This window comes from Pelophylax lessonae (assembly GCF_965119305.1).
Source record: "Pelophylax lessonae genome assembly, chromosome: 3".
Taxonomy (NCBI): Eukaryota; Metazoa; Chordata; class Amphibia; order Anura; family Ranidae; genus Pelophylax; species Pelophylax lessonae.
The window spans coordinates 208,994,232-209,021,015 of NC_138770.1; the positions used below are offsets into that span (position 1 = coordinate 208,994,232).

General features: G+C 44.9%; 1 protein-coding gene across 1 annotated transcript in view; it reads right to left on the minus strand.

The window, feature by feature from the left end:
• The window catches only part of SERPINE2 (serpin family E member 2), a 130,970-nt gene that overhangs the window by 40,314 nt on the left and 63,872 nt on the right, over positions 1-26,784 (minus strand). The window contains exons 2-4 of the mRNA XM_082251377.1: positions 21,984-22,267; positions 16,318-16,545; positions 7,569-7,778 (exon numbers count right to left, since the gene is read on the minus strand). Coding sequence (XP_082107503.1) covers positions 7,569-7,778; positions 16,318-16,545; positions 21,984-22,242 — 697 coding nt within the window. The 5' untranslated portion in view covers positions 22,243-22,267. The remainder of the gene's footprint in view (positions 1-7,568; positions 7,779-16,317; positions 16,546-21,983; positions 22,268-26,784) is intronic.

Sequence of the window (26,784 nt, forward strand, 5' to 3'; positions counted from 1 at the left end):
AATTTCAATCTCTTAATTGTAATGGATATATTGAGATATATAAAACCTAACTCTTTTATCTGGTGTGATAAAACTTTGTATAAATCAATAACGCAAAAGGTAGATTTCGTATACAAACTCACATGAGATAGTAAAAGTGCTGGTGGCACATGAATTTGCTGTGTTATAGAAAGGTTTAAAAGTAATAAATTATATAAATACACATAAATGTCCAATAATTATAAACAAAGTCACTAATAATTATAAAGTGCTAGTGACACACATATGTGCTGTGAAAAACAAATAAGGTGCTGAATAGTGCAATAAATACCATAAAATGCTTGGTATTACCTTAATTAAACCTTAGGTATAAAACAAATACTTGATTAAATTATTTAACAGACATAATTGTGTTGGAATATAAATTAGTGCTTATAAGGTGCTTCAATTGTGGACTGTGATCCAAACTGTGATCCAAACAGTTCATGCAAAAGAATATTTCTTGGCTATCAGGTGCTCCAGTGAATAAGTATGCCACTCTTTACTTCTTACCAGATGCAGGTAGGTCGCAAGGACCCCAAACGCCTGCGATCCCTTTTCCTAGGTGGATCAAACCATAAGCACACCACCTCTTCACTTGGATTTGGGTATGGTTTTCAACAAAATATTATGCTCCTTTTCCTCACTCCTCCATTAGTTTACCTCATATAGGATGTAAATTAAGCCCATATGTAGGAAGACAGATAAGAAGCCAACATAGTGTAATATTGTCACTTTATTAATAAAATGTATCACTCATAAAAATTGGCTGCTTACTCTTAGTTGTGCCCTTCTGGCACTGGGCAATCAGCATTGGTTGCTATGGGTAACAGGATCGGGGGACAGGATCTGCACTGTCCTGGTACTCTGCTTCCTAGTTTGTCCCTGTAGCATGCAGCGGTCCGGCGTGCGTGCCAGCCTGCGTTCCAATGCGCATTGAAAATCATCCCAAGTGTGCATGTATTCATAGTCTGTTCAGCTTGAGGCAAGATTCAGGCTGTTCTTGAGGAGGAGGTAGGCTGTAATTAGGAGGCGATGCAAGCCAGAGGATGTGGACTTGTGGAGGCTGAACAAACTACCCAATATAGGCTGCTGTGTGTCTTGCAGTGTCCTGTACCCCTGAATGGCCAGACAAAGGATGTAAACTGACTACACAAGCACATATCAGCTTCTGTGCTTTGTGTTTCAGTTTTTATGTAGCACCCTCCTAGGTAGGTGCTAGTGAGAGAGTATAGTTTTTGGCTTTGTCTGCCAATCAGAGGAGTAGCAGGCAAATCCATATTGATTTCTGCCTACCAGAGAGCAGGATCTGAGAGTTAGGTCTGCTCATAGTGCTCCGTGTGTGATTCATCTGGTCTAGGGAGTGTTTCACACTGGTCCAATAAGGAGGCATATTGGACAGTGGAGGAAATCTGACCAATGAGTACACAGGCTTTGATGCAGCCCTAGTGATTGGCACAGACCGATTGTCTCAGTGCATTGTGGGTGTGGTATAAAAGTCAGGAGCACATGTGCTGCGGGGTCTTTGGCTGGTGAGCAGAGTCTCGCTCGGAGGGAGGGTGGCAGCTGCCGCCTCCTCTGTAGCAGTGGCACGCGGTCGCAGGCAGTCGACCTGGGAACCAGGAAGGAAGGAGCTGAACCCAGAAGTCCATGAGAGCAGACTGAAGGGGTAGAGACACTGGAGACCCTCGTAAAAAACAGTATCATGAGTACAGGGGATCGGGTCTAGGGGCCTGACCTGAGGGGGGCGACCCCGGTGTAGGATAGTCAGAGGACAGGTGTCAGCAGGTGAAGTGAAAGGGGGTACTAGGTGTGCATCCCGAAGATAATTCATCCTAACAAGTCCTCTACATAGAGACTTAATCCTAAATTCATCTAAGTGGCAAGGTGAATCTGTAGCCTGGCTGCATTTTCAGACAGGAGTCCTCATCTACTGTGAATAGTTCAAGTTGGAGTATCCCACTCTTCCCTTCTCCCATCCCTAATTTAAATAAAACCACAAAAACAACTACATACCCTAGACTGTTCATTGACGGAGCCAGAATTGTGCATGCTGCAGTTGCTATCGGTAACCCAGGGGGGTCGCAAGGTGAACAATCCAGCAGTCCTCAAGGGGGCAGTGCTACATTTGAGGACGTCGCCCGGGATTCGCCTCTGGGTTACCCCAACGGTTGCTAACGGCATTGACCAGAAAATCTTGCGAAGTAACGTCATGCTTTCTCAACAAATGTACTGGAGTGCCAGCAGAAAGAGGTCTGCTCTACGGGGATTAGGGAGAGTGGGATGATAAGTCAAGTTTGTAATGATGGTTGCCAATGGCAGCAGATGGACTTTGTCAGTGAAACAGCCTGTCTCTACAAGTAAAATGCAGCCTGTCTCTACAAGTAAAATTCAGGAGAGTTGATGAAGCGGAGATGCACTGTACTGTATTAAAGGACTGTGTCTGCTTTACAGTGTGGACGAAGAAAGTAATGACCCGGGACACAGGGTTCGGGGTGTTGGGGGTCATGTCTGTACATGCACTATGAAGAAAAAAAGTGTTGACTGCAAATTTATGACAGCGGGCCAATTTTTTGAAATAGTGTGGAGAGTGATGTCTGTGCCTATACTGCGAAGAAAAGGTGTTGACTGTGCAATTTATGACAGTGGTGACTGTTTTCCAAAACAGTATGGGAAGTCATGTCTGTACATGTGCTATGGAGAAAAAAAAAACAAAAGTGTTGGCCGTGCAATGCCCGACAGCGGGGCAATTTTCATAAACAGTATGGGACGATGGGCGTCCGCATTACTTTTTTCAGGGAGGGGGCAAAGTTTTAAAGGTCACCCATGCTCCGCCCCTTTTCGACAATGTCATTATACTTATTTTGAGTATTTTTAAAGAGCAAACAGCAGCAATTTATAAAGCCTTTGTCAACCTAAAAATAAAAAGTAAAAATGTATCCTGTTCCCATTAAAGCATGTTATACAGCAGAGTGCTTTGTTGTGTAATTTGGCCCCTTCTATCATCTAAAATACCTGGCTGATCCTGCCTGGTTATGTCCTCCCCTCTGTAAACTGACCATGGTGGCTGAGCCCTGACACTGTTGTCAGTTTACGTGCCAACGTCATCCTGTGTGCCCCCGGTGTCTGTTTTATGAAAAAAAGCCATTCTTTACAAGTTTTCAGAGCGCCACTCGCAGCTCACGTGACCCAACGCCTCTCTGCTCCTCCTCTCCCGACTGACATCAGTGAGGAATCCTCGGCCCTGCCCACTGCAGGCAGCTGTCAGACGGGGGAGAGGAGAGAGCCAATGGGTCACGTGAGCGGCGCTCGACTCTCTGAAACCCTATTTTTTTAAAACACATACACAGACACACAAGCACACAGGATTATTAAACAGACCAGACAGAATGGTATAAAGTGGCTTAACAATCACTTGAAAGGGGAACTTGAGATTCCAGGGGGGGGGCGGCGTTCTCCCCCCCTTGCCTCTACCTGCGGACGCCCATGTGTGGGAGGTCAGTTGGCTTGGCGAGATGGAAGTGCAGCTGAAGCCCAAGTAGAGACAGATGGCAGATGTGTGTGGATTGAGGAACACAATCTGCCACGCAGTGATCTTCGTGCTGGCCGAGCAGAAGAGCAGCAGTGAAGACGTTACAGCACCGCGCGGGAAAGCGTGCGCTGAAGAGATCTGCCTAACAGGGGGAGCCATTGCCAGAGAGTCAGCTAGCCTGGAGTTGTGGGCGGGGTTGATGCCCACAGACTGCCAATCTGAATGGAGGAAGAGAGCTGAAACATCACTTCTGCCTTCGGGTGTAGCTGGGGAGCAGACACATGTTTGAAGGAGCATGATGGCGGATGCCAGAGTGAGCCGGAGCGCAGGGGCTACCCCACGTGTTGGTGGAGAACCTGTGAAACGGTTGGAATCACCGGAGTCGGTCCTGTGGGACACTAGAGTTCGGATGGTGCCTAATAGAAGACTGGCACTGTGCAGTGGGAAGGACCAGGAGCATCTCAGGATCGTATGTAGTTGGTGCTTGAATGTGTCTATGCAGCTGCAGGCCTGGAGTCAGTGTGGACACTGCGGTGATATGCTCATACAGACGGTGCAGAGTGAGTGTCGGCCCAGGAAGCTGTATGCGAGTTGGGAGACCGGAGTTACTCAGGAGTTGCTGGTGCCCATGAAGATCCCTGTAGGCAGAGGTAGGGGAGTGCTGAGGGCGCTGCTGGTGCCGGGGCCAGTAGTGCAGACCTACACTGCCATATGTCAGATCAAGGAGACTCACACCTCCGAGGTGAAGTGCACTCAAGTGGTACAGGCCGAGTCGTGGCCAGGAAGAGAGCCAGTCACACCTGTAAGAGCAGAGTCCACAGCTTCTATCAAGGCAGAGGGGAACCAATGGGCTCCAGAGAGAGGCTCCCAGTGTATCGAGTGAAGTGGAGGCCAGAGCCATTGACACAGAGTCCCCCAGCTTTCAGCATTGGTTTGCATCCTTGGAGGAGGGGATAGATGTCTGGAAGTCTGAGGAAGAGACAGAGTGGGACTGGGGAGCAGCTCTACAAGTCCCAGGTTGCCTGATGAGGAGACAAGGGATTTGGTGGTACGCATGCAGTGTGCCAGGAATTTGGGGTTCCATGCTACAGGGGTTCCAGATCTGTCCCCACCTCGTACCTACACTCAGGCTCCAGATCAAAACGTGGCCTATGAAAAACTCATCAGGAGACAAGAGACCCTGTAATCCCCACTGGGGGAGAGGAAACAGACAACCCCTCCCCAGGTTCTTAAGATGCCAGCATCTGATTCAGAGGAAGGTGGCCCTGGAGTATGGGTATAACTACCCCTATGCTCCCCAGGAGATCATGTTGGAGGTTGAGGCCAGAAGAGAGGAATGGTGCTGTGATGCAATTTTGGAGTTTCTTTGTTCCGGTATGATTTGGGAATGTAAAGAAAGGCCTAAAATACCTTCTCCTCTACAAAGACGAACCGGAACCTAGGGCAGGCTATCTACATAGACCATGTGGATGGCTGCCGCCCAAAAGGATCTGGCCAGGCATGGTCTGTCCATTTAAAAGACTCTGAAGGGAAGTCAGTCCAGATCCCTCATCCCTACTTTTATTGCTAGGGATGTAGGTTCCCACTCCTGCAGAGATACTGTAGCAGTGCTGGTTAGCCTGAGAGTTCTTAAAAGAAGAGGGGCTGGATAGGAGAGCCCACAGTTTAAATGCAAAGTTTGAGTTGTTGCCTGTTGCTAGGGCCAAGCCCTATTCCCAAATACCCCTTTCCCTTCCATCATTGCAAAAGGGATCGGGAAATCAGTAAAACTGCTACCATAGTGTCATCAAGGAGGGCAAACCCTCCGACCACAAAAAGAGACTATCTGTTCAAAGGACTTCAGTAGTTACTCAGTTCATTGCTCAACTGCTACCATAAGTTGTTTTTATTGAACATTCTATGGAGATCCCTTGGGTCAACGGGTCAGGATCATTTACTATTTCATAGTCAAAAAGACACTTTGCGAAGAAATTTGGGCCATCGAGCCAGTTGGAGAGTAGAGAAGAGGACCCCTTCACAAAGATACTTTGTTCAAAAGCACACTTTGCGAAGATCCTGTCGGGCCAGAGGGCCAGTTGGAGGAACTTTGTGCAAGTTGTTACCTCAGGAAGAGTAGGTAGTTGCTTTATGTCTCTTCAGAGAAGGGGATGCCAGAGTGAAGGGCCCCTTGAAGAGATTTCCAATACTCACAGGTTGGAAAAGCTTGCTCAGGGCTCCAGCTAAACCGCTTGTCATAGAAGAAGACATCCTCTGTGTTACAGGAGGGAAGGACAACACCAGTTGGGTGGACTCCGCATGTTTTCTTTCTGAACCAGTGGGTGCAACTGTGATAGGAGGAGAGTCAGTGCCCAATGCTGAGACGGGACTGTGCCTATCATTTAGTCACCAAAAATGGTTCACAGAGATTAGATAGTTAACTTGGCAGGGTTTAATTGTTACCTGTTCGAGGAGTAACAGTGAGACACCGAGTCCAGTATGCCAAGGGGCAGAGGATCTCTACGTGAACGTGTAGTTAAAAATGATGTGGTGAGAAGGTCGCCTCTGAGGAGACGTCGGTCTCACTGGTGTAGATAACTATGCACTAATACATGCCCAACTTAAGTTTCCTTTGCAGGCTTGCTTGGGATTTCCATGTCTGGCTAGGCCCTCCATCATTTTATGCAATGTACATATTTTATTTAGTTAGCTAGACAGGATAATGTTCTTTTCCTGTCCAAGCAGATTTTTGTTTGGCGGGGGGGTGCATTGACTTTAATGTACCTACGGTGTGTAAATAACCTTGTGACTATTTGTACAGCAGAGACATATATTTTTTCATGTAATGAATTCTATCTACCGGGCATATATGGGGTATGCCCCACTGTCTTTTACATTTGTTGTTATTTCCCTTTTCATCCTTTCCAGGTTTGTGGGATACTCCATAGAAATTTTTGGAAAATAATTTTTGTAGGGTCAGCTGCCCAGAGCCAGCGAGGACATGGCTCGGTTTGGCGGGAGAGTGTAGCAACCTCCTAGGTAGGCGTTAGCGAGAGAGTATCGTTTTTGGCTCCGTCTGCCTATCAGAAGAGCAGCAGGCAAATCTATATTGATTTCTGCCTACCAGAGAGCAGGATCCACGAGTTAGGTCTGCTCATAGTGCTCAGTGTGTGATTCATCTGGTCTAGGGGGTGTTTCACACTGGTCCAATAGGGAGGCATATTGGACAGTGGAGGAAATCTGACCAATGAGTACACAGGCTTTGATACAGCCCCAGTATATTGGCACAGACTGATTGTCTCAGTGCATTGTGGGGTGTGGTATAAAAGCCAGGAGCACATGTGCTGCAGGGTCTTTGGCTGTTGGGCAGAGTCCCGGAGGGAGGGTGGCGGCTGCCATCTCCTCTGTAGCAGTGGCACACGGTCACAGGCAGTCGGCCTGGGGACCAGAAGGAAGAAGCTGAACCCAGAGGCCCATGAGAGCTGACTGAAGGGGTAGAGACACTGGAGACCCTCGAAAAACAGTATCGTGAGTACATGGGATCATGTCTAGGAGCCTGACCCGAGGGGGGCCACATCAGTGTAGGATAGTCAGAGGACGGGTGTCAGCAGGTGGAGTGAAAGGGGGTACTAGGTGTGTATATCGAAAATAATTAATTCTAAAAAGTCATCTACATAGAGACTTAATCCATCTAAGTGGCAAGGTGAATCTGCAGCCTGGCTGCATCTTCAGACAGGAGTCTTCATCTACTGTGAATAGTTCAAGTTGGAGTATCCCACTCTTCCCTTCTCCCATTCCCAATTTAAATAAAAACCACAAAAACTACATCCCCTAGGGGGCAGTGCTACATTTAGAACAAGGTATGGTGACTGACAGGTTAAACCAGGTACTTCAGCTGGAGGAAGAAATACATAAATGATAGAGACTAAAAATTATAAAAACACACACATGTAAAACACACATATAGAAAAAAAACAAATATTAGGGCAACACCGTAACATTTGAGAACAAAGTCTATACCAAATTTAAATAAAATACCCACCACTCCTGAACACAGAAAGCTGGGACAGCATTGGTACTTGAGAAGACTTGCCATCTGGGCCATAGAAAGTTCGGGTTTTTGTGTTTTCTGGCTGGAAACGAGATCTCCAAAATCCCTTGAAATACATTGCATCGACTAAAATTAAACTCGTCAAGTAGCCGTCCATGTAGCTGTCCATTGAATCAACGGACAACAGGTTGTCGATCATGCCTACAAGATATAAAATTTACATGCTAATTAAAAGGATTATCAAATAGACTGTATATAAATTAGCACTATCTATACTATGTATCTGGGGCAGCAGATATTAAAAAGGTGTCGCATGTGCTGCATATATACAGTCTCCGCAGGAACAGATTATTAGGTAAAGCAGATCCATTTCAAGGTGTGCTGTGAATTAGGTAATTTTTTTCCTGCAGAGAATGTATGCCAAATATCAATGAATGATTTCAAAAACGTCAGAGAAATAACAGCTACCCTTTTCGCCTAGATGCACAATTGTTTTGGCCAGGGCCTGCAGCAATCGTCAAATCCTCTGGCCAAAAGCTTACTACTAGTCATTTCTGGTATGCTTCTATGGGTTTTCTTGAAATACAGGAAACTCTTGGGAGTAGTAAGGAGCCGAACACCCCCCCTGGTTCGCACCAGAACACCGCGAACAGGAGAAAAGTTTGTTCGACCAAACAAACCCCATTGAAGTCTATGGGACTCAAACCTCTAAAATCAAATGGCCTCATTTTGAAGGCTTAAATGCTATATGTTATTGCCCCAAAAAATTGTATGGGGGTCCGGGTACTGACCTGGGAAACATGTAGCAATGAAAAAAACGTTTTTTAAAAAGAATCGTTTTTAAAAAAGGAGCAGTGATTTACTGATTTTAACGAGGCTTAAAGTGAAACTATAAAAATGAAAAATTCCTTCAAATTATTGTGCCTGGGAGGTCCCCTGAACGTGCCTGTAATGTAGTGCATCTCTACGATGCATGTAGCCTGCTGCAGCAATACTGACATTTCTAAAGCAAAAATGTCATACAAATATACACACAAATTTCAAAATCGCATGTACGTTTCATACAGGTGTAGAAAAATTTGGCCTTGGTTGTTGGTGGTGCCTAAACACCGTAACCCCTCGCAATTACTCTTGCTAGGTGCAGGAACGGACCCTGCTACTAAAAAAATCCATATAAATTTGAAATTGCATGTGCTATACAGGTGCCAAAAATTGGGCCTTTGCTGTTGGTGGTGCCTGAACACCGTAACCAAGCCCTTGCAGTTACTCTTGCTGGGCGCAGGAATGAGACCTGCTGGTAAGAATACCATACAAATTTGAAATTGCATGAACTGGTCATACAGGTGCAAAAATACTGGGCCTTTGGTGTTGGTGGTGCCTGAACACCATTAACCCTCACAGTTAGTAGGGCACAGGGACAGGGCCTGCTGTTAAAAATTACATACGACGTTTAAATTGTATGCACCGGCCATACAAGTGCAGAAAATTTAGGCCTTGGGGGTTGGTAGTGACCTAAACCAAAAACATTTTTTGGAAGCCAGCAGAATCAAGGTAGAGGAATAGGATAGGCAGCATATGCAGTCTTGAAGGGATGGCAGACCCCTAGCAAAATCAATCAGCTATATCAGCATCAGGGGTTTGATCGCTCTTGTTGATCCAGGACTGGTTCATTTTGATAAAAGTCCACTGGTCAACAGAGTCTGTGGACAGACTCTTTTGTCCGTCACAAAACCTCCAGCAGCACGGAACATCCGTTCGGAAAGCACACTGAAAGCAGGACAGGCCAGTAGCTCCATTGCATATTAAGCAAGTTCTGGTGGTCCATCCTCAAGACCCAGTAACCCAGTGGATGCTCAGCTGGAAAGGTCTCTGCTCTTGCGCCTAGATAATCATGCACCATATGATCGAGACGCTTAACAGCCCTGGGTGCTGCTGAGGACTAAAGAACTGTTTAAAGGCATTGTCCAGCCGACCGCCTTCTCCACCGCTCCTCCTTTTGGCTGAACGATTCCGCAGAAACACGTCCAGCGAATGTTGACCTCCCAGTGTCTGGAAAGGTGGTACACAAATTTATTTTCAAGGCCTCCTCAAGATGTTTCATCCTTTGCTCCCTCTGCGAAGGCAGGATGAGCTCTGCAACTTTACCCTTGTAAAGTGGATTCAGAAGGGTTGCCAACCAGTAATATCAGGAAGCCCATGCAACATAAGTTGGAGGAGGCATGAGCTTCTGAGTCCTCTAGGTCACTAAGGATGACATTGTCAGCAGAAGCAACCTCTCCAACCACGTACAACTCCTGGGGTTTCTGGGGAATCAAAACCATCCCTTGAAGACTGCTGTATGCCATCCTCTACATCCATGCTGCCGAAATACTCCTCCTCCTCTCTATTTTGTGGCCCTGCAGGAATGATATCTGCATAAAAGGGGGCCATTTGAGGAAAGAAGTCCTCCTCTTCCTCCCGCTGTTCTGCCTCAAGTGCCCTGTCCATGATCCCACGCAGCGTGTGCTACAGCAGGTAGACTAGAGGGATAGCGTCACTGATGCATACATCGTCTCGGCTCACCATCCTTGTAACCTCCTCAAATGGTGACAGGACGATGCATGCATCCTTTATCAAAAGCCACTAGCGTGGCAAAAAAAAAAATAAAAAAGCCAAGCTTCCCTGACCCTGTCCTTGTGCCATACTCACACAGATACTCAATGATGGCCCTCTGCTGTATGTGCAGCCGCTGCAGCATTTCCAATGTTGAGTTCCACCTGGTAGGCATGTCACAAATGAGGGGGTTGTTGGGCAGGTTCAATTTCCGCTGAATGTCAAGATATGCGAGCAATGCATTGTACGAATGGCGGAAATGGCCCCAGACTTTTCTGGCCTGCCTCAGGAGATCTTTGAAGCCCGGGTATCTGCTCATGAAACGCTGCACCACCAGATTCAGAACATGTGCCAAGCATAGAACATGTGTCAAGTGTCCCGGTCGGAGGGTGGAGAGTAGGTTGGGCCATTTTCGCATATACAACCATTCCTGGCTCAAGCTGTCGTGGCGTCTGAGCCTGCCCCTGCAGAGCCGACAGAATCTCTGCACCGGTGTGACTCCTATCCCCTAGACAGACCAACTGAAGCACAGCATGGCATCTTTTAGCCTGACTGCTTACGTAACCCCTTGAACGCTTAGAGAGCACTGCTGCTTCAGAGGACTATTGAGCAGAAGAGGACATGGAGGGAGGAGGAGCCAAATGTGGGAGAACCAGTACCAGCTTTATGGAGGCGTGGTGCCAAAACAAACTGCAACACCGAACCCTGTCCTGCATCCTTCCCAGCTGCCAGCAGAGTTACCTAGTGCTCCGTCAACAAAATGCAACGTCCCTGTCCATGCCTGCTGGACCAAGAGTCAGCAGTAATGTGCACCTTCCTGCTGACCACTTTGTCCAGCGAGGCCAAAACACTACCTTCCACATGACAGTAGAGAGCCGGAATGGCCTTCTATGAAAAGAAATGCCTTTTTGGGACCTGCCACTATGGTGCAGCACATTCCATAAATTCACGAAAGGGAGCAGAGTCTACCAGATGAAAAGGCAGCAATTTTAATGCCAGCAATTTGGCCAAGCTAGCATTAAGATGCTGAGCATGTGGATGGCTGTGACAGTATTTCTTTCTACTGTTCAAAAACTGGGGTAGTGAAATTTGCCTGCTGCTCAAATCAAGCGGTGGTGTACTGCTAGCAGATTGGGTGCAAGTCTCTGTGGCAGTCATTGCTATACCATCATCCCGCTCAATGCTGGTATTTGAGAAGGCATGAGGTATAGTAGGGTTAGAGATAGTAGATGAAGAGCAAGGTGATGTATGCTTGTTTTGATCTGGTGCATCTTTCAGATGCTGTTGCCAACGGACTGCATGGCAGGTCGTCCTATGCCTTGTCAAGCATGTGGTGTCCAAGTGGCTGGTGTTCTGGCCAACGCTTGATCCGCTTTAGACAGATGTTACAAAGGCTGCGGTCTACTGCACATGTGCTGAAAAAAGCCCACACTAATGAACTTTTGTGAGTCCGCAGGGAGTTTGCAGCACCCTGCAACTGTGGAGCTCTGTGCTGTGATGCAATAGGTTGGCTATTGCTATGGCGGCCCCTGGAGCACATCTCATTGGAGTTGTGCGTCCTCATCCTCCCCCTCCTCTATCTTGTCAGGCACCCAAGTACAGTGACCTCCTCATCCCCTCCCTCCTCCTCACTGGAGCAAACTTGGCAATATGCTTCAGCTGTGGCAACATGACTGCTGGTTTCTTGTCCGTCATTGTCACCCCCTCTCTCTAGGCTCACGTTATTCCCTTCATCAACCTTCAAACCAAGATCACAGCTTTCAAATTGCTGCGCCTCCTGCAGCATGTCACTGACACTATGATCGAATAATTCAAGCGATTCCTCCGTGCATGATGGAGGGGCAACAGAAGTTGTAGCTGTGGAGAAGGAGGCTGTGGAACAGGCCACTTTGGCAGAGATGATTTGTTCAATCATGGCAAAGATGATTTGATTGGCCAAAGCATGAGTCAGGGTGCATGCTTTGGCCAATTACATAACGTGCTGTGCACGTAGTGCATTATTGGATCTCGAGTTTCCCGCAAAGAAGCACATTTGTTCGTCATTCGACGAACGATCGAATGACCAATGTTCGAGTCTAAGTTAGCTTCGACTCAAACTCGAAGCTCATCCCTACTTGTGAGATGTCCCCATAGAACTTTTAGGAGAATGGCTGTACAGAAGCAGTCAGCTGCAAGAAGATTTCAGCAGCAGATTGAAAATTGCTGCAGGCTTTGGCCAACTGATCCTAAATCAGGTATGAATCTGGGATTTGGGGTGGTTTGTGGGCATGGCGGGGGAGGCCTAGGCATAGGCTATAGCATAAACACAAGGACAGTTATTCTTTATCCCTTAATTATTACAGTATTGCCATAATAATGCACATAGGTTATTCATACCACCAGGACATTTGTATTCCACCCTGTTTAATGAACCAGTGGCGTCACTAGGGGGGACCCAGAGGGGGCCATTGCCCCCCAACAGGATCCATGTGCCACCTCCTGCTCTGGAATGGTGGGCAGGTCAGTAAGTCCAGATTGCAGGTTCCCGACCAGCCAACCCCCAGCATCAGTGTGACAAAAGGAGCTGGAGCAAGAGGAAGCAGAGGTAATGCTTCCTGTATAGCGCTGGCTCCTGTCACAGGCGGAGTGATATCAAATGCACTCCGCCTGTGACAGGTGCGATACAGAAAGAATTAGCTCTGCGCTCTACTGCAGCCGCATGCTTCCTCCAGTGCCGACTCCTGTCACACTGATGCTCAGGATGGTGGGTCAGGAACCAGCCAGTACCCACCAACAGTACCAGCCAGCAGTACCCACCCTGGAGTACAGCCAGGAGCAGCCACCAACCATACCCGCTTGGGGGGACAGCAGCAGCCAGCGATATCTGCAGGAATCCTGAGGAAGAAGTGAAGATTGAGGTCAGTTGAGGTGCAGGTAAACTGCGGTGCATCTGTGTAAAAGCAGCCTTAAGCCCCTTTCACACAATCGGTCTGATCGGGTTCACCTGTCTGATTTTCAAGTGGACCCGATCGGACCCTTCATTCACCTCTATAGGAGCAGCAGATGTAAACGGACTTGTGTCCCACCTATCTCCAATCCGATCCACTTTAAAAAACAGAAGGGTATCCATCCCCCACTGTTTAGGCGGATCAGATCAGAGGGCCAACAGAGTAGAGCGGGGTGTGTCCCGTGTCTGCCCTGCATATGCGGAGTTACACGGACCGGTCATCTGCCCTCGCAGCTCATTGTGGCCCGCGACTGGTTACCAAGTCACTAAAGTGGCCCTTGCTCCTCAAAAGGTTGGGCACCCCTGATGTAGGGGCATGAGTCCTGGATGGAGAGGTACGCTGTATCAGCCTTCCTGGTGCGTGGTGGAGGAAAGGAGTCCCAGATAAAGAGGTGTGCTGTACTGTAGTGCATCAGGAGACCCGCGGGGAAATCAAAGATCCCCCACGAACTTGATAAGAGTGTTAGACCACTGCCACGGTCGCGGCTGGCCTTAACACTTTCATCACTGTGACAGCTCTCCCTATTCTTCCTTACCTCTTCTGCGCTGAGAGTATGATATTAAAAACTAGGCTTTATTGCTGCCTAAACTGGCACCAATACTAGGGGTTATTACTGCGTAAACTGGCACAAATACTAGGGGTTATTACTGCATAAACTGGCACGAATACTAGGGGTTATTACTGCGTAAACTGGCACCGATACTAGGGGTTATTATGGTGTAAACTAGCACCAATACTATGGGCTATCACTGTGTAAAATGGCACCGATAGTAGGGGCCATTACCAGTGGTGGGATTCAAAAATGTTAGTAACCAGTTCCGACTTTCCCAGCAGAATGACCAGTGTGACCCCTTTCAATGTACAGTGACCAGCATGCCCCCTTTTAATGCAGAATGACCAGCGTGCCCCCTTTTAATGCAGAATGACCAGCGTGCCCCCTTTCAATGCACAGTGACCAGCGTGCCCCCCTTTCAATGCAGTGACCAGTGTGCCCCATTTCAATGTACAGTGACCAGCATGCCTCCCTTTCAATGCAGAGAGACCAGCGTGCCCCCTTTCAATGCACAGTGACCAGCATGCCCCACTTTCAATGCACAGTGACCAGCGCTGCGTGCCCCCCTTTCAATGCACAGTGACCAGCGTGCCCCCCTTTCAATGCAAAGTGACCACAGCATTGCCCCCAATCATTGCAGAGTGCCACAGCATTGCCCCCAATCATTGCAGAGTGCCACAGCATTGCCCCCATTCATTGCAGAGCGCCCACAGCATTGTCCCCAATCATTGCAGAGTGCCCACAGCATTGCCCCCAATCATTGCAGAGTGCCACAGCACTGCCCCCAATCATTGCAGAGTGCCCACAGCATTGCCCCCAATCATTTCATAGTGCCCACAGCATTTAGCATTGCCCCGAATCATTGCAGAGTGTCACAGCATTGCCCCCAATAATTGCAGAGCGCCACAGCATTGCCCCGAATCATTGCAGAGCGCCACAGCATTGCCCCCAATCATTGCAGAGCGCCAAAGCATTGCCCCCAATAATTGCAGAGTGCAACAGCATTGCCCCCAATCATTGCAGAGTGCCCACAGCATTGCCCCCAATCATTGCAGAGTGCCCACAGCATTTAGCATTGCCCCCAATCATTGCAGAGTGTCACAGCATTGCCCCCAATAATTGCAGAGTGCCACAGCATTGCCCCCATTCATTGCAGAGCACCCACAGCATTGTCCCCAATCATTGCAGAGTGCCCACAGCATTGCCCCCAATCATTGCAGAGCGCAACAGCATTGCCCCCAATAATTGCAGAGTGCCCACAGCATTGCCCCCAATAATTGCAGAGCGCCACAGCATTGCCCCCAATCATTGCAGAGCACCACAGCATTGCCCCCAATCATTGCAGAGCACCACAGCATTGCCCCCAATAATTGCAGAGCGCCACAGCATTTCCCCCAATAATTGCAGAGCGCCACAGCATTGCCCCCAATAATTGCAGAGCGCCACAGGATTGCCCCCAATGATCATTGCAGAGCGCCCACAGCATTGCCCGGAATCATTGCAGAGTGCCAGCGCTCCCCCCGCGAGACCCGTTTACTTACCTCACGGACGGTCAGCACGGCAGCTCCTCTTCAGTTCGGCTCCCCGCGTCTCCCCCACGTCTCCAGCCTCCTCGGCCAATGGCACGGCGTTTGCCTTTCGGCCAATCAGGAAGCAGGAGGACCCGCTCCCTGATTGGCCAGGAGAAGGATCCTTGTGACAAGAGCGAATTTTCATTCGCTATTGTCACAGAATGGGCGGGCTCGGCCTCGGGGCGCAATGCTCTGCTGCTCCACGGCCGCCAGCTTAGAGGGATTCAGCCGGTTCTGTGAACTTGCAGAAAGTTTGCAACCGGTTCAATAGAACCGGTGCGAACCGGCTGAATCCCACCACTGGCTATTACTGCGTAAACCAGCACCAATACTATGGGCTATCACTGCGTAAATAAGCAGCAATACTAGGGGCTATTACTACGTAAACTGGCATCAATACTATGAGCCATTACTGCATAAACTGGCACCAATACTAGGGGTTATTACTGCGTAAACGGTTTGCTGAAATTGCTTTAAACTTTAAAGAACAGCTTTTTAGAGTTTTCCTCTCTCAGGTCTGAAGCAATACCTGAGAAAGAAAGGAACATTTTTAAAAGTTTGTCTTAAAGCTGTAAGTTCGTACAATAAAAGAGGTATCATTGCATACTGCATTACACTCGTATTTTGTAACCTTATTTATATATACTTATTTTTGTTTTTTTTCAGTGGTATGATTTTGTGGTGAAAATTATTAGTGCCCCTCCAGTTTCGACTGTGGTATCGTATGTGCCACTCTATATATTGTTCCTAGAGTCACCACTGCAATGGACACACTTTTGCAAGTGTAAATATAAAATCTGAGCTAAACTAGCAGAAAAAAATAGCAAAGTTAAATATTGGCTAAAGCCAAACAAAAAATATTAAATTCTTGACATGTTAAAAAATACAGTTCTATATATACACATTATTTGCATTGCACTGTAAATAGAAAGTAAATTCCAGGCTACCTGTGAGCTTCTTTTGTTTTTCCCATGCCTAGCATTTAATTGAGCTGTCCCCTTTAAACGACTCTAGCTGAACATCTAAAAGATACTGACCCTTTGTTTCATTCTTTACCCACTGGTTGATTGTAGCAGCAGCTGTGTTTCTGTCTTGGAAGTCAACATTTCTTACATGGCTCTGAAAAATCTCTCTATTCTTGCTGACAAAGGCATCCTCCATCTTTAATCCACTGTTGGCAAACATAGCATTGGCCGTGGTGACAATGTCCTTATTCTTCTTTGCTACTATTGCCTTGTTGATTCGCTTTAGCATTTTACCAACCACTGCACAGGACAAAAACACATGTAAATTTATTAACCTAAGATGGGGCTTTCGCAAAAAAAAAAAAAATAAAAAAATTCCAAACACAATCCATATTCCATTTTGTGCGACATTTGTAGATTACCATTTATGAACATTGTTTTCTTTAAACATGCTGATTTACATTGTAATCAATTAATGCAGCTGTGCAAATACAGTGCCTTGCAAAAGTATTCAGCCCCCTTGAACTTTGACCTTTTGCCACATTTCAGGCTTCAAACAAAGATATAAAACTGTAATTTTTTGTGAAGAATCAACAAGTGGGACACGATCATGAAGTGGAACAAAATTTATTGGATATATATTTATTTTTTATTTATTTCAGGTACTTGTATAGCGCTGTCAATTTACGCAGCGCTTTACATATACATTGCACATTCACATCAGTCCCTGCCCTCAAGGAGCTTACAATCTAAGGTCCCTAACTCACATTCATACATACACATAGTAGGGCCAATTATACAGGATCCAATTAACCTACCAGCATGTCTTTGGAGTGTGGGAGGAAACCGGAGTACCCGGAGGAAACCCACGCAGGCACAGGGAGAACATGCAAACTCCAGGCAGGTAGTGTCGTGGTTGGGATTCGAACCAGCAACCCTCTTGCTGCTAGGTGAAAGTGCTAACCACTACACCACTGTATATTTCAAACTTTTTTAACAAATAAAAAACTGAAAAATTGGGTGTGCAAAATGATTCAGCCCCCTTAAGTTAATACTTTGTAGAGCCACATTTTGCTGCGATTACAGCTGTAAGTCACTTGGGGTAAGTCTCCATCAGTTTTGCACATCGAGAGACTGAAATGTTTGCCCATTCCTCTTTGCAAAACAGCTCGAGCTCAGTGAGGTTGAATGGAGAGCGTTTGTGAACAGCAGTTTTCAGTTCTTTCCACAGATTCTTGATAGGATTCAGGTCTGGATTTTGACTTGGCCATTCTAACACCTGGATATGGATATGTTTATTTGTGAACCATTCCATTGTAAGACAAATCTCCGTCCCAGTCTCTTTTGCAGACTCCATCAGGTTTTCTTCCAGAATGGTCCTGTATTTGGCTCCATCCATCTTCCCATCAATTTTAACCATCTTCCCTGTCCCTGCTGAAGAAAAGCAGGCCCAAACCGCGATGCTGCCACCACCATGTTTGACAGTGGGGATGGTGTGTTCAGGGTGATGAGCCGTGTTGCTTTTACGCCAAACATAACGTTTTGCATTGTTGCCAAAAAGTTCGATTTTTGTTTCATCTGACCAGAGCACCTTCTTCCACATGTTTGGTGTCTCTCCCAGGTGGCTTGTGGCAAACTTTAAACTACACTTTTAATGGATATATCTTTAAGAAATGGCTTTCTTCTTGCCATCTTCCATAAAGGCCAGATTTGTGCAGTATACGACTGATTGTTGTCCTATGGACAGAGTCTCCCACCTCAGCTGTAGATCTCTGCAGTTCATCCAGAGTGATCATGGGCCTCTTGGCTGCATCTCTGATCAGTCTTCTCCTTGTATGAGCTGAAAGTTTAGAGGGACGGCCAGGTCTTCGTAGATTTGCAGTGGTCTGATACTCCTTCCATTTCAATATTACGCTTGCACAGTGCTCCTTGGGATGTTTAAAGCTTGGGAAATCTTTTTGTATCCAAATCCGGCTTTAAACTTCTCCACAACAGTATCTCGGACCCGCCTGGTGTGTTCCTTGTTCTTCATGATGCTCTCTGCACTTTAAACGGACCTCTGAGACTATCACAGTGCAGGTGCATTTATACGGAGACTTGATTACACACAGGTGGATTCTATTGATCATCATTAGTCATTTAGGTCAACATTGGATCATTCACATTCAGAGATCCTCACTAAACTTCTGGAGAGAGTTTGCTGCACTGAAAGTAAAGGGGCTGAATAATTTTGCACGCCCAATTTGTCAGTTTTTTATTTGTTAAAAAAGTCTGAAATATCCAATAAATTTCGTTCCACTTCATGATTGTGTCCCACTTGTTGTTGATTCTTCACAAAAAAATTACAGTTTTAGATCTTTATGTTTGAAGCCTGAAATGTGGCAAAAGGTTGCAAACTTCAAGGGGGCCGAATACTTTGGCAAGGCACTATATGTGACTGAAAAATTTCTGTTCCAGTTCTAACATTTAAAAAATGATTTCCTATGAAAAAAAAAAAAAAAAGGTAAAACATGCTTTTGGTTAACTATATGAGAAACTGAACAAAATTTTTACCACATTAAAGAAATAAGCATTAAGTCAAACAAATCAAAAATATTTCAGTTTAGATAGAAGCTCTCAAACCCTTCCTTACTCTATCAGACTACAGGTATCCACTACTAGCCCCAAATGAACGGTGTGCAGATCCCCAAAAGACAACCTTCTATTCTTTTGGCCATAGGCACTGCCCCTTCCTGATTAGGTGGAGCACTTCCATTTCATCTCACTTTCATATACATAATTTAGACATGAAGACAGCCTACTTTATACTTGCCAGCACCCCCATAAGCACATTATTTCTTCTAGAAAATCTCTCCAAGCGGGGATACAGACAAAACCATAAACACCTTTTTAATATAGCAAGGAAAGGCTAGAAATTCAACAAAGTTTTTATTGTGATCTCTTACTTCCTGCCCCGGTTACAACTATACCCCTCATTACCTGAATAAATATCACTGAAAAAAAAAAAGTTTAGGATAGGGTGGAGTTGAGCAATTAGGACTATTGTTAAGTTAGTTTTGTCATTTGCAGTTGCACATGGTAATATGTCCCCTCACGCACAGTTTTATTATTCCATCTGACGCAGGAAAATAAGTAAAATATCCTAAATAGATACACAAATAGCAAAGAAAACCTTGCAAAAAAAAAGGGGAGACCAGAGCTCTAAGACTGCCACAAGAGGACACACAGGTAATAGTAGAAAGGCTTGATTGAAAAAATTAAACACCAATAATACAAGAAAATACGACCACCAACTCACAGATTAAAAATATACAACAATGTTATAACTAAAAAGACCAAGATTGGAAAAGCACACATGCGTTGCCCTCTGCGATCACACAATCATACAAATTGCATAAAGATGCCTTGTCAGTCTCATATATAACCACTGACTAAAATATGCTGAAGGTTGTGTATCTTGTAAGGAAATCACAGATTAGAGGCAGCAGCTGTTGTGGCACTGACAGTTTACCCTAGTGCTGATGCAAATAGAGCAAGGGAAATTCCACACTGACAGGTAACCCAATAAAAATGGGCAGGTTCCAAGTGAAGAGCCGCCATTCCACAGGATAAACCTATAGGAAGTGGGGTACGTGCAATGTAGCTCAATCCCAAAGCATTGGATATAAGTAATGTCCACAAAATAGCAAGCAACTCAACCCCGTTGTCATGAGATACATCAGCAGACTATCCTCATTCATTTTACTCTGGCCAAACAATGAACTGTGCGGTTCAATTGAAAGTCCCGCCGTGTGGTGTATGCCACTGACGGTTCGCCCTACTACTGGTACAAGTAGAGCAAAGATTTTCCACATTGACAGGTAACCTGGCATAGATGAAAAAGTTCAAAGTAGAGAGCAATGATGCCATAGAGTAGCAAGAAGTAAATGGGGGAGGTGCACTGTAGTTCAGTCCCCAAACATTGGGTGTATGTAGTATTCACTTTGTAACAGGCAGCTCAGCCCCATTGCTGGTAAAGGTATATCAAATGACAGTCCTGTATGGGAGGGGGGGGGGAGATGTGTAATAGACAGTTTCAGATGAGCAAAAAAGCAGATCTCACCACAGCTAATGCATGGCTCAACCATGTCAACCACTGTTCACTTGGCTCTAGTCAAAGACAGAGATAAACGGATCAGTTCAGTTGAAAGTCCTGCCGAGTTGGCTTGGTAAACTCCATAGTCAGCTGGATGGGTGGTCAGCATAAGGAATGACGTCACACTGACATGTTTCGCTGGCCAATCACCAGCTTCCTCAGATGGAACTTTTCCATCTATGCCTGGTTACCCGTCAATGTGGAAAATCTTTGCTCTACTTGTACCAGTAGTAGGGCGAACCGTCAGTGCCATACACCACACGGCGGGACTTTCAATTGAACCGCAGAGTTCATCGTTTGGCAAGAGTAAAGTGAATGAATGAAGATAGTCTGCTAATATATCTCATGACAATGGGGTTGAGTTGCTTGCTATTTTGTGGACATCACTTATATCCAATGCTTTGGGATTGAGCTACATTGCACGTACCCCACTTCCTATAGGTTTATCCTTTGGAATGGCGGCTCTTCACTTGGAACCTGCCCATTTTTATTGGGTTACCTGTCAGTGTGGAATTTCCCTTGCTCTATTTGCATCAGCACTAGGGTAAACCGTCAGTGCCACAACAGCTGCTGCCTCTAATCTGCGATTTCCTTACAGGATACATGATCTTCAGCATATTTTATTCTGTGGTTATATCGGAGACTGACCAGACATCTTTATGCAATTTGAATGACCATGTGAATGCAGAGGGCAATGCATGTGTGCTTTTCCAATCCTGATCTTTTTATTTATAACAACATTGTTGATTTTTAATCTGTGAGTTGGTGGTCATATTTTCTTGTATTATTGGTGTTATTTAATTGTTTCAATAAAGCCTTCCTACTATTACCTTTGTGTCCCCTTGTGACAGTCTTAGAGCTCTGGCCTCCCCCCTTTTTTGCAATACACTACCTCTGTCACGGGACTGCATCAGACCTTCGGGTTTGATAAGGAACATTAAGGCGATAGAAGTACCATGGTTGCCATGTAATCTCCCTCCAACAATGTGGTTTTGATCTGGTGGAAACCTCCCCCCCTTCCCTACGGCAAATAAAACCTGACAGAAACGTTAACCAATCCACACAATAATCAAAACTAAAAACATTTTAGGTTGATTTCAACTTGAATATTTTTACTCTATAAAAAAGAAGGATACTACGGGAAACAATTAAACTTCCATTTTTGCTACATTTTTTAAAATTGGACTAAACTCTAGGGAGCGTAAGAAAGATAGTATTTATTTTAAAATAAGACTATAGAGAAAAGTCATCATAGGTTTATATCAGGGCACATGGACAGTGCAACTGCCATTTGTACCAGAAGGGTTTAGCAATGTATTTTTCATTTTGGGATTGAACGGAAAAGGGATAGAGTCCAAAATATCAAGATGTGCTGTTCAGACCTTGGCTATTGTAATGATGCAGTGCAGCGACACAGACATGCTTGAAAGGCCATACAACCACCTATTTGTCAGTAGGTGTCCTATGTAATGATGATTTGTTCTGCAAAATTAGACATTTTTCATACAGAAGACCATGATTCCCACAAAGAACTGTAGATGCAAAATTGTTATAATCCAAACAATGCAAATTCCAAATAAGAAAAAATAAAAAACAAACAGACCATTCACTTTATAGCGCATTGCTGTGGTCAACTGCTTTTTCGTCTTCCCATCAGCCCCCAGTTGAAGCATTCCCAATACAGAAGCAATTCCATGAGGTGACATGACCACATTGTCATGAGGTTTAGTCTTCACCACCTGATTAAACACCTGAATGCCAAAGTCTGATCCAAGTTCCTCAAGGGATATAGGACTAATCTGTGACTGAGCTGAAGCCGAATATAGCACCACAAATAAAACCAAGAGGAGTCTCGTCATCATGATCTTTTAACTCGAACTTTAACACCTGCAAGGACGAAAGAAATGTTTCATTATAACATAATTCTTACATGCCTAAAACAAAGTAACTTTATACAATTTACCCATAAAAGGATGAAAAAAAATACAATGGTATCTTATATATCCTAGCACTCTAAAAACAAACAAAAGAAACCAAAAGTAGCAGCATTGTGGCTTAAAGGTCATCAGTGATGACCTCCTACTAGGACATTCGCCTCATGGAGTTTCTACTTGTATTTGCCCAAATTTCATTGCCAAAGCCTAAATCACACTCTTTAGTTACCTGGTTTTAAGCCAAATTGGCCTTGGAGTGTGTGTGGTTGTGTGATTGTAGTAGAAACATTGCAGGCATGTTTAAAGGAACATATCTATTGCAGTGTTTTTCAAACTTTGAGTCAAGGCATCCTTTAAAATCGAGGCACCCCATTTTCAAAAACTAAAATTAATAGTTTTACATAACACAGCAACATTCACACATGTCAGACCCCCTAACTTTAGAGGCGATTTATTTTAACAACGCAAATTACACCTTTGCACTCTGTTGCTGACTAGTATTCTAGCATTTCTCCTCTCCCTCAGTTTCTCCCCCTCATTCAACTAATATGACCCCAGTGATGATGGAGAGTGGTGGAAGAGGGGCAAACAAGGATGCTGTGTAGGTGCCTTCCTTATCAACTGATGACATCACTGGAGGTTAGGATGCTGGTGGCTGGAAGGTTGTAATGGTGCACAATGAAAACCTGTGGCTTTGTAGAGCTAAATGGCAGGCTTTATCCACCCTCTGGCTTGCATACATTTTGTGGGCAATTTTAAGGCATTTTTCCAAAGCATCCCTGAAGAAACCTGGGCACACTGGTTGAAAAGGGCTGGTCTAATGTACTGTGTTGTGTAGCACGCTGTAGGTAATATTTGCTTTCAAGTGTCGTTAAAAAAGAATAAATTCACCTTTACAAAAAAATGTAAAAAAAAAGAAAGGAATGCCCTTTTTTTTGCATGTAAAAAAAAATAAGTATGTATTTTTTTTTGCAATGGACCTGCAAAGCATTAATCCCACAATCAGCAGATCGTGGTGTAATGCCACAGTCTGGCAGACTCTGTATCTGTCTGGCTGTATCTCCGATATGGCCAGGCCATTACACTGACAGTAAGCCTGAACAAACTACCACAGCGCTTGACAGCACCGCGGTAGTTGTTGAAATTAGGTTTTATTTAAATGTTATATAGTCATGCTTAATTGAATGATTGGAGTTATGCTTTAACTTTTTAATTTTGCTGAAAAACTCTTTGAAATTTATTTTTTGCTGTGGAGGATGTAAACTTCCTCCCATTGTTTCTGAGCTGTAAAAAAATGTTTTGGTCGCACAGTATTTTGCTATTCCGAGAGGTATCTTTCCTGAGTTTGCTTTCCTGTTATGTATACATCTTTTTCCTACTATGTATAGGTTATGTCCATTGTGCTTAAAGAGGTTGTAAACCTCAGAATTTTTTTTTTTTCCCTTTCAAAAAGTAAACCTGAAAGACAACACATAATGAGCTAGTATGCATCGCATACTAGCTCATTAGGATATACTTACCTTAGAACGAAGCCCCGAAGCGCTGACCCCTCACTTCTCCCATGGGTGACATGTTCTGTCACCCTTCTTCCGGGTTCGCTGCATCCGGCCATCTGATTGGCTGGACCCGCGATTATGTCACCCCCGCACATGCGCGCGGGAGCCGACTGTCACGGCCCGGGGCTCTGAAGGAATGGCACCAGCGGCCGTTCCTTCAGAGCGCATGCGCCACTGATGTCACTGACTGCATTTAAGGTAAATATCTCCTAAACGGTACATGTTTAGGAGATATTTACAGTACCTATAAGTAAGCCTTATCATAGGCTTACCTATAAGTACAACTTGCAGAGGAGGGTTTACTTCCTCTTTAAATATTATATATGTAAATTTTTAGTTGGTCTAGGATAAAATAGTCACATCCCCTTTTGCAACTGTATACAAGATGTCCCGACGTGAATCCACTTGAATACAGACTGAAAGACCATATCTGTTTTGAGGTCTTATTTCCAAGTGCTCATAAATTCTTTACAGGTTTGAAGGGAGGCTGCCCAGCAGAAATGTACCTACCAAGGTGTATTACCTTTCAGAACTAGTGTCAGAAGTGGGATGTGACTTCACCAGAGCTAATTAAGGACGTTGTCTTATGACACCTGATTGCGGGCATATTTCAAAAAACCCTAGTGCTGTGGGAGCACAGGAGATAGGTCTGTGAGCTGAGGCAGCCCACAGACAGAATATTAGCTTAGGCAAATTTAAATAGTGGTAGGAATACTCCCTTCAACCTGTTAAGAGTGATATACATGTTTTTCTTATTGTGCTTTTGTTATAATGAAAGGTTTGAATTTTCATGTACTCTTGATCTCCTCAAGACGCACCAACTCTCTGGCTAGCTGAAACTAGTGAAAACTGGGGGAAGAGTTGTTAGGGGTGTACTGAATTATGTCCAATTTAAGCCATAGCTGCACATGTTCTGTTGAGAAGTTTTTGACGGAGGCTCTACGTGAGTGTTGTCAGCTACTAACAGCACAAAGTGTCAGACAGATTATCACTACATTAGGAACTGCTTGAATAACTTTTTTTGCATCCAAAAGGATCTGCCTAAGCCTCCTAGAAAGGTTCTTAGAGAAAGAAAATAGTTGCGTAAACTTGGTAAAAGTAAATATCAGCTCCAAAACCAAATCCTGAAAATTTAACATGTAAAGAGTATGTTGCATGGACATCCTCATGGATTATTATTATTATGTAAATCCATGGGTAGATAATCTGTCAGTACAGTACATCAGGTGTGATCAATTTTCAATGATTGGCACCATCGCTTGTAGACACTATAACTTTCACAAAGACCAAAAAATGTATATTTGGGTTATTTTTACTAAAGATGTGTAGCAGTATAAATTTTGGCCAAAATCTATGAAGAAAAATGACTACATTTGCAAAATTTTAAAACCGAACAAAACTTCTGGTCTTTTTTAATTTATAGCACAAAAAATAAAAACCATTTATGATTAAAATCCAGCAAAAAGCTCTGTGTGAAAAAAAAAAGGACGAAATTTCATATGGGTACAGTGTTGTATGAGTTGAGTAATTGTCATTCAAAATGTGAGAGCACTGAAAGCTGAAAATTGGTCTGGTTAGGAAGGGGGTTTAACCTTCCTAGCGGTATTCCTGAGCGTGACTCGGGGTTAGATTTCTAGAGCCAAAAGCGGTAACCCCGAGCCACACTCGGGGTACCGCTAGGAAGATCGCTGGATCCTGAAAGAGGTTTTACTTACCTTTTCTCCGGGATCCAGCGAATAATGCGGGCGGTGTGTCGCGGCGGAGCTTCCTCCCAATCGTCTGCGAACCCTGGCTTCCGTCTCCGGCGATGTGACGTCCTACGGAGGGTGGAACCGGCGGCAAATTCAAATGTAAAAACACACCAAACACACTGATACCGTTCAAAATAAAATCACATTACATTGCCCCCCAGTGCCCTTTCCTGCAGTTTTATACATACATACATACATATATACATACATACACACACACGTTATATATTATATATATATATATATATACATACACATACACACACATTTATATTTACATATTATACAGTTCGTTTGGGCTGCTCATTCAAAAGAATTACATGCAAAATAATGGTACCGCTTTCATGCACCTAAAATCCAAAAGAATCATACCGCCAGGGAGGTTATGCGCCCAGTGGGTATGTGGTTAATGGGGATTAATTGGAAGTTTCATATTCCATACCACCCGCAGAGTTCGGGGATGGTAGAAAGAATGAACCGTACAAGTAGAGAAAAATTGCAAAAAGCTTGTAGGAGGCACTTATGTTAGGTGGGAGGCATACTTGCCAGCAGTACTGGCAGAAATAAGGAGGACTCCTAACAAAACTACTAAAATGTCTCCTTTTGAAATTTTGATGAGAAGACCCTTTCCCACACCTTGGACAAGAGGTCCATTGTATTAATGCCAGTAGATTTGGAGCCGATTCGGGAAGAATATGTTGCAAATCTTAAGCTGCATTTGAATGGCATCAACGTTGATGCATCTCTCTTTTCCTATTCCTTCACAAGTACAGACAGACACATCCATTTAAAACTAGGAGACCGAGTAGGGGTTAAAGCACTCCACAAGCACAAGGTTACAGATCCACCGTATGGGGAGCCAACTGTTGTGACTGCTGTAACAAGAACCGCAATCCGCAATCCTGAAGGCCAATTCTCAAGCCTGGATTCATGCTTCAAGGGGGGAAAAAAGGTCCCAGAGCATCCTAGGATACAAGGCGCAGACAAAGAGGGTGAAGTAGGTGTAGAAATCCCAGAAGAAGACGAAAGAGAGTGAAGCAGGTGCACAAGTCTCTGAAACAGACAAATCAGAAGACAGGGCAAGATGTCGATTTTCAGTCCCCAGACATCTTGGAGGTTCTTCCTATTGATAGGCTCTCTCTCACTGAATGTTTTCTTGCTGG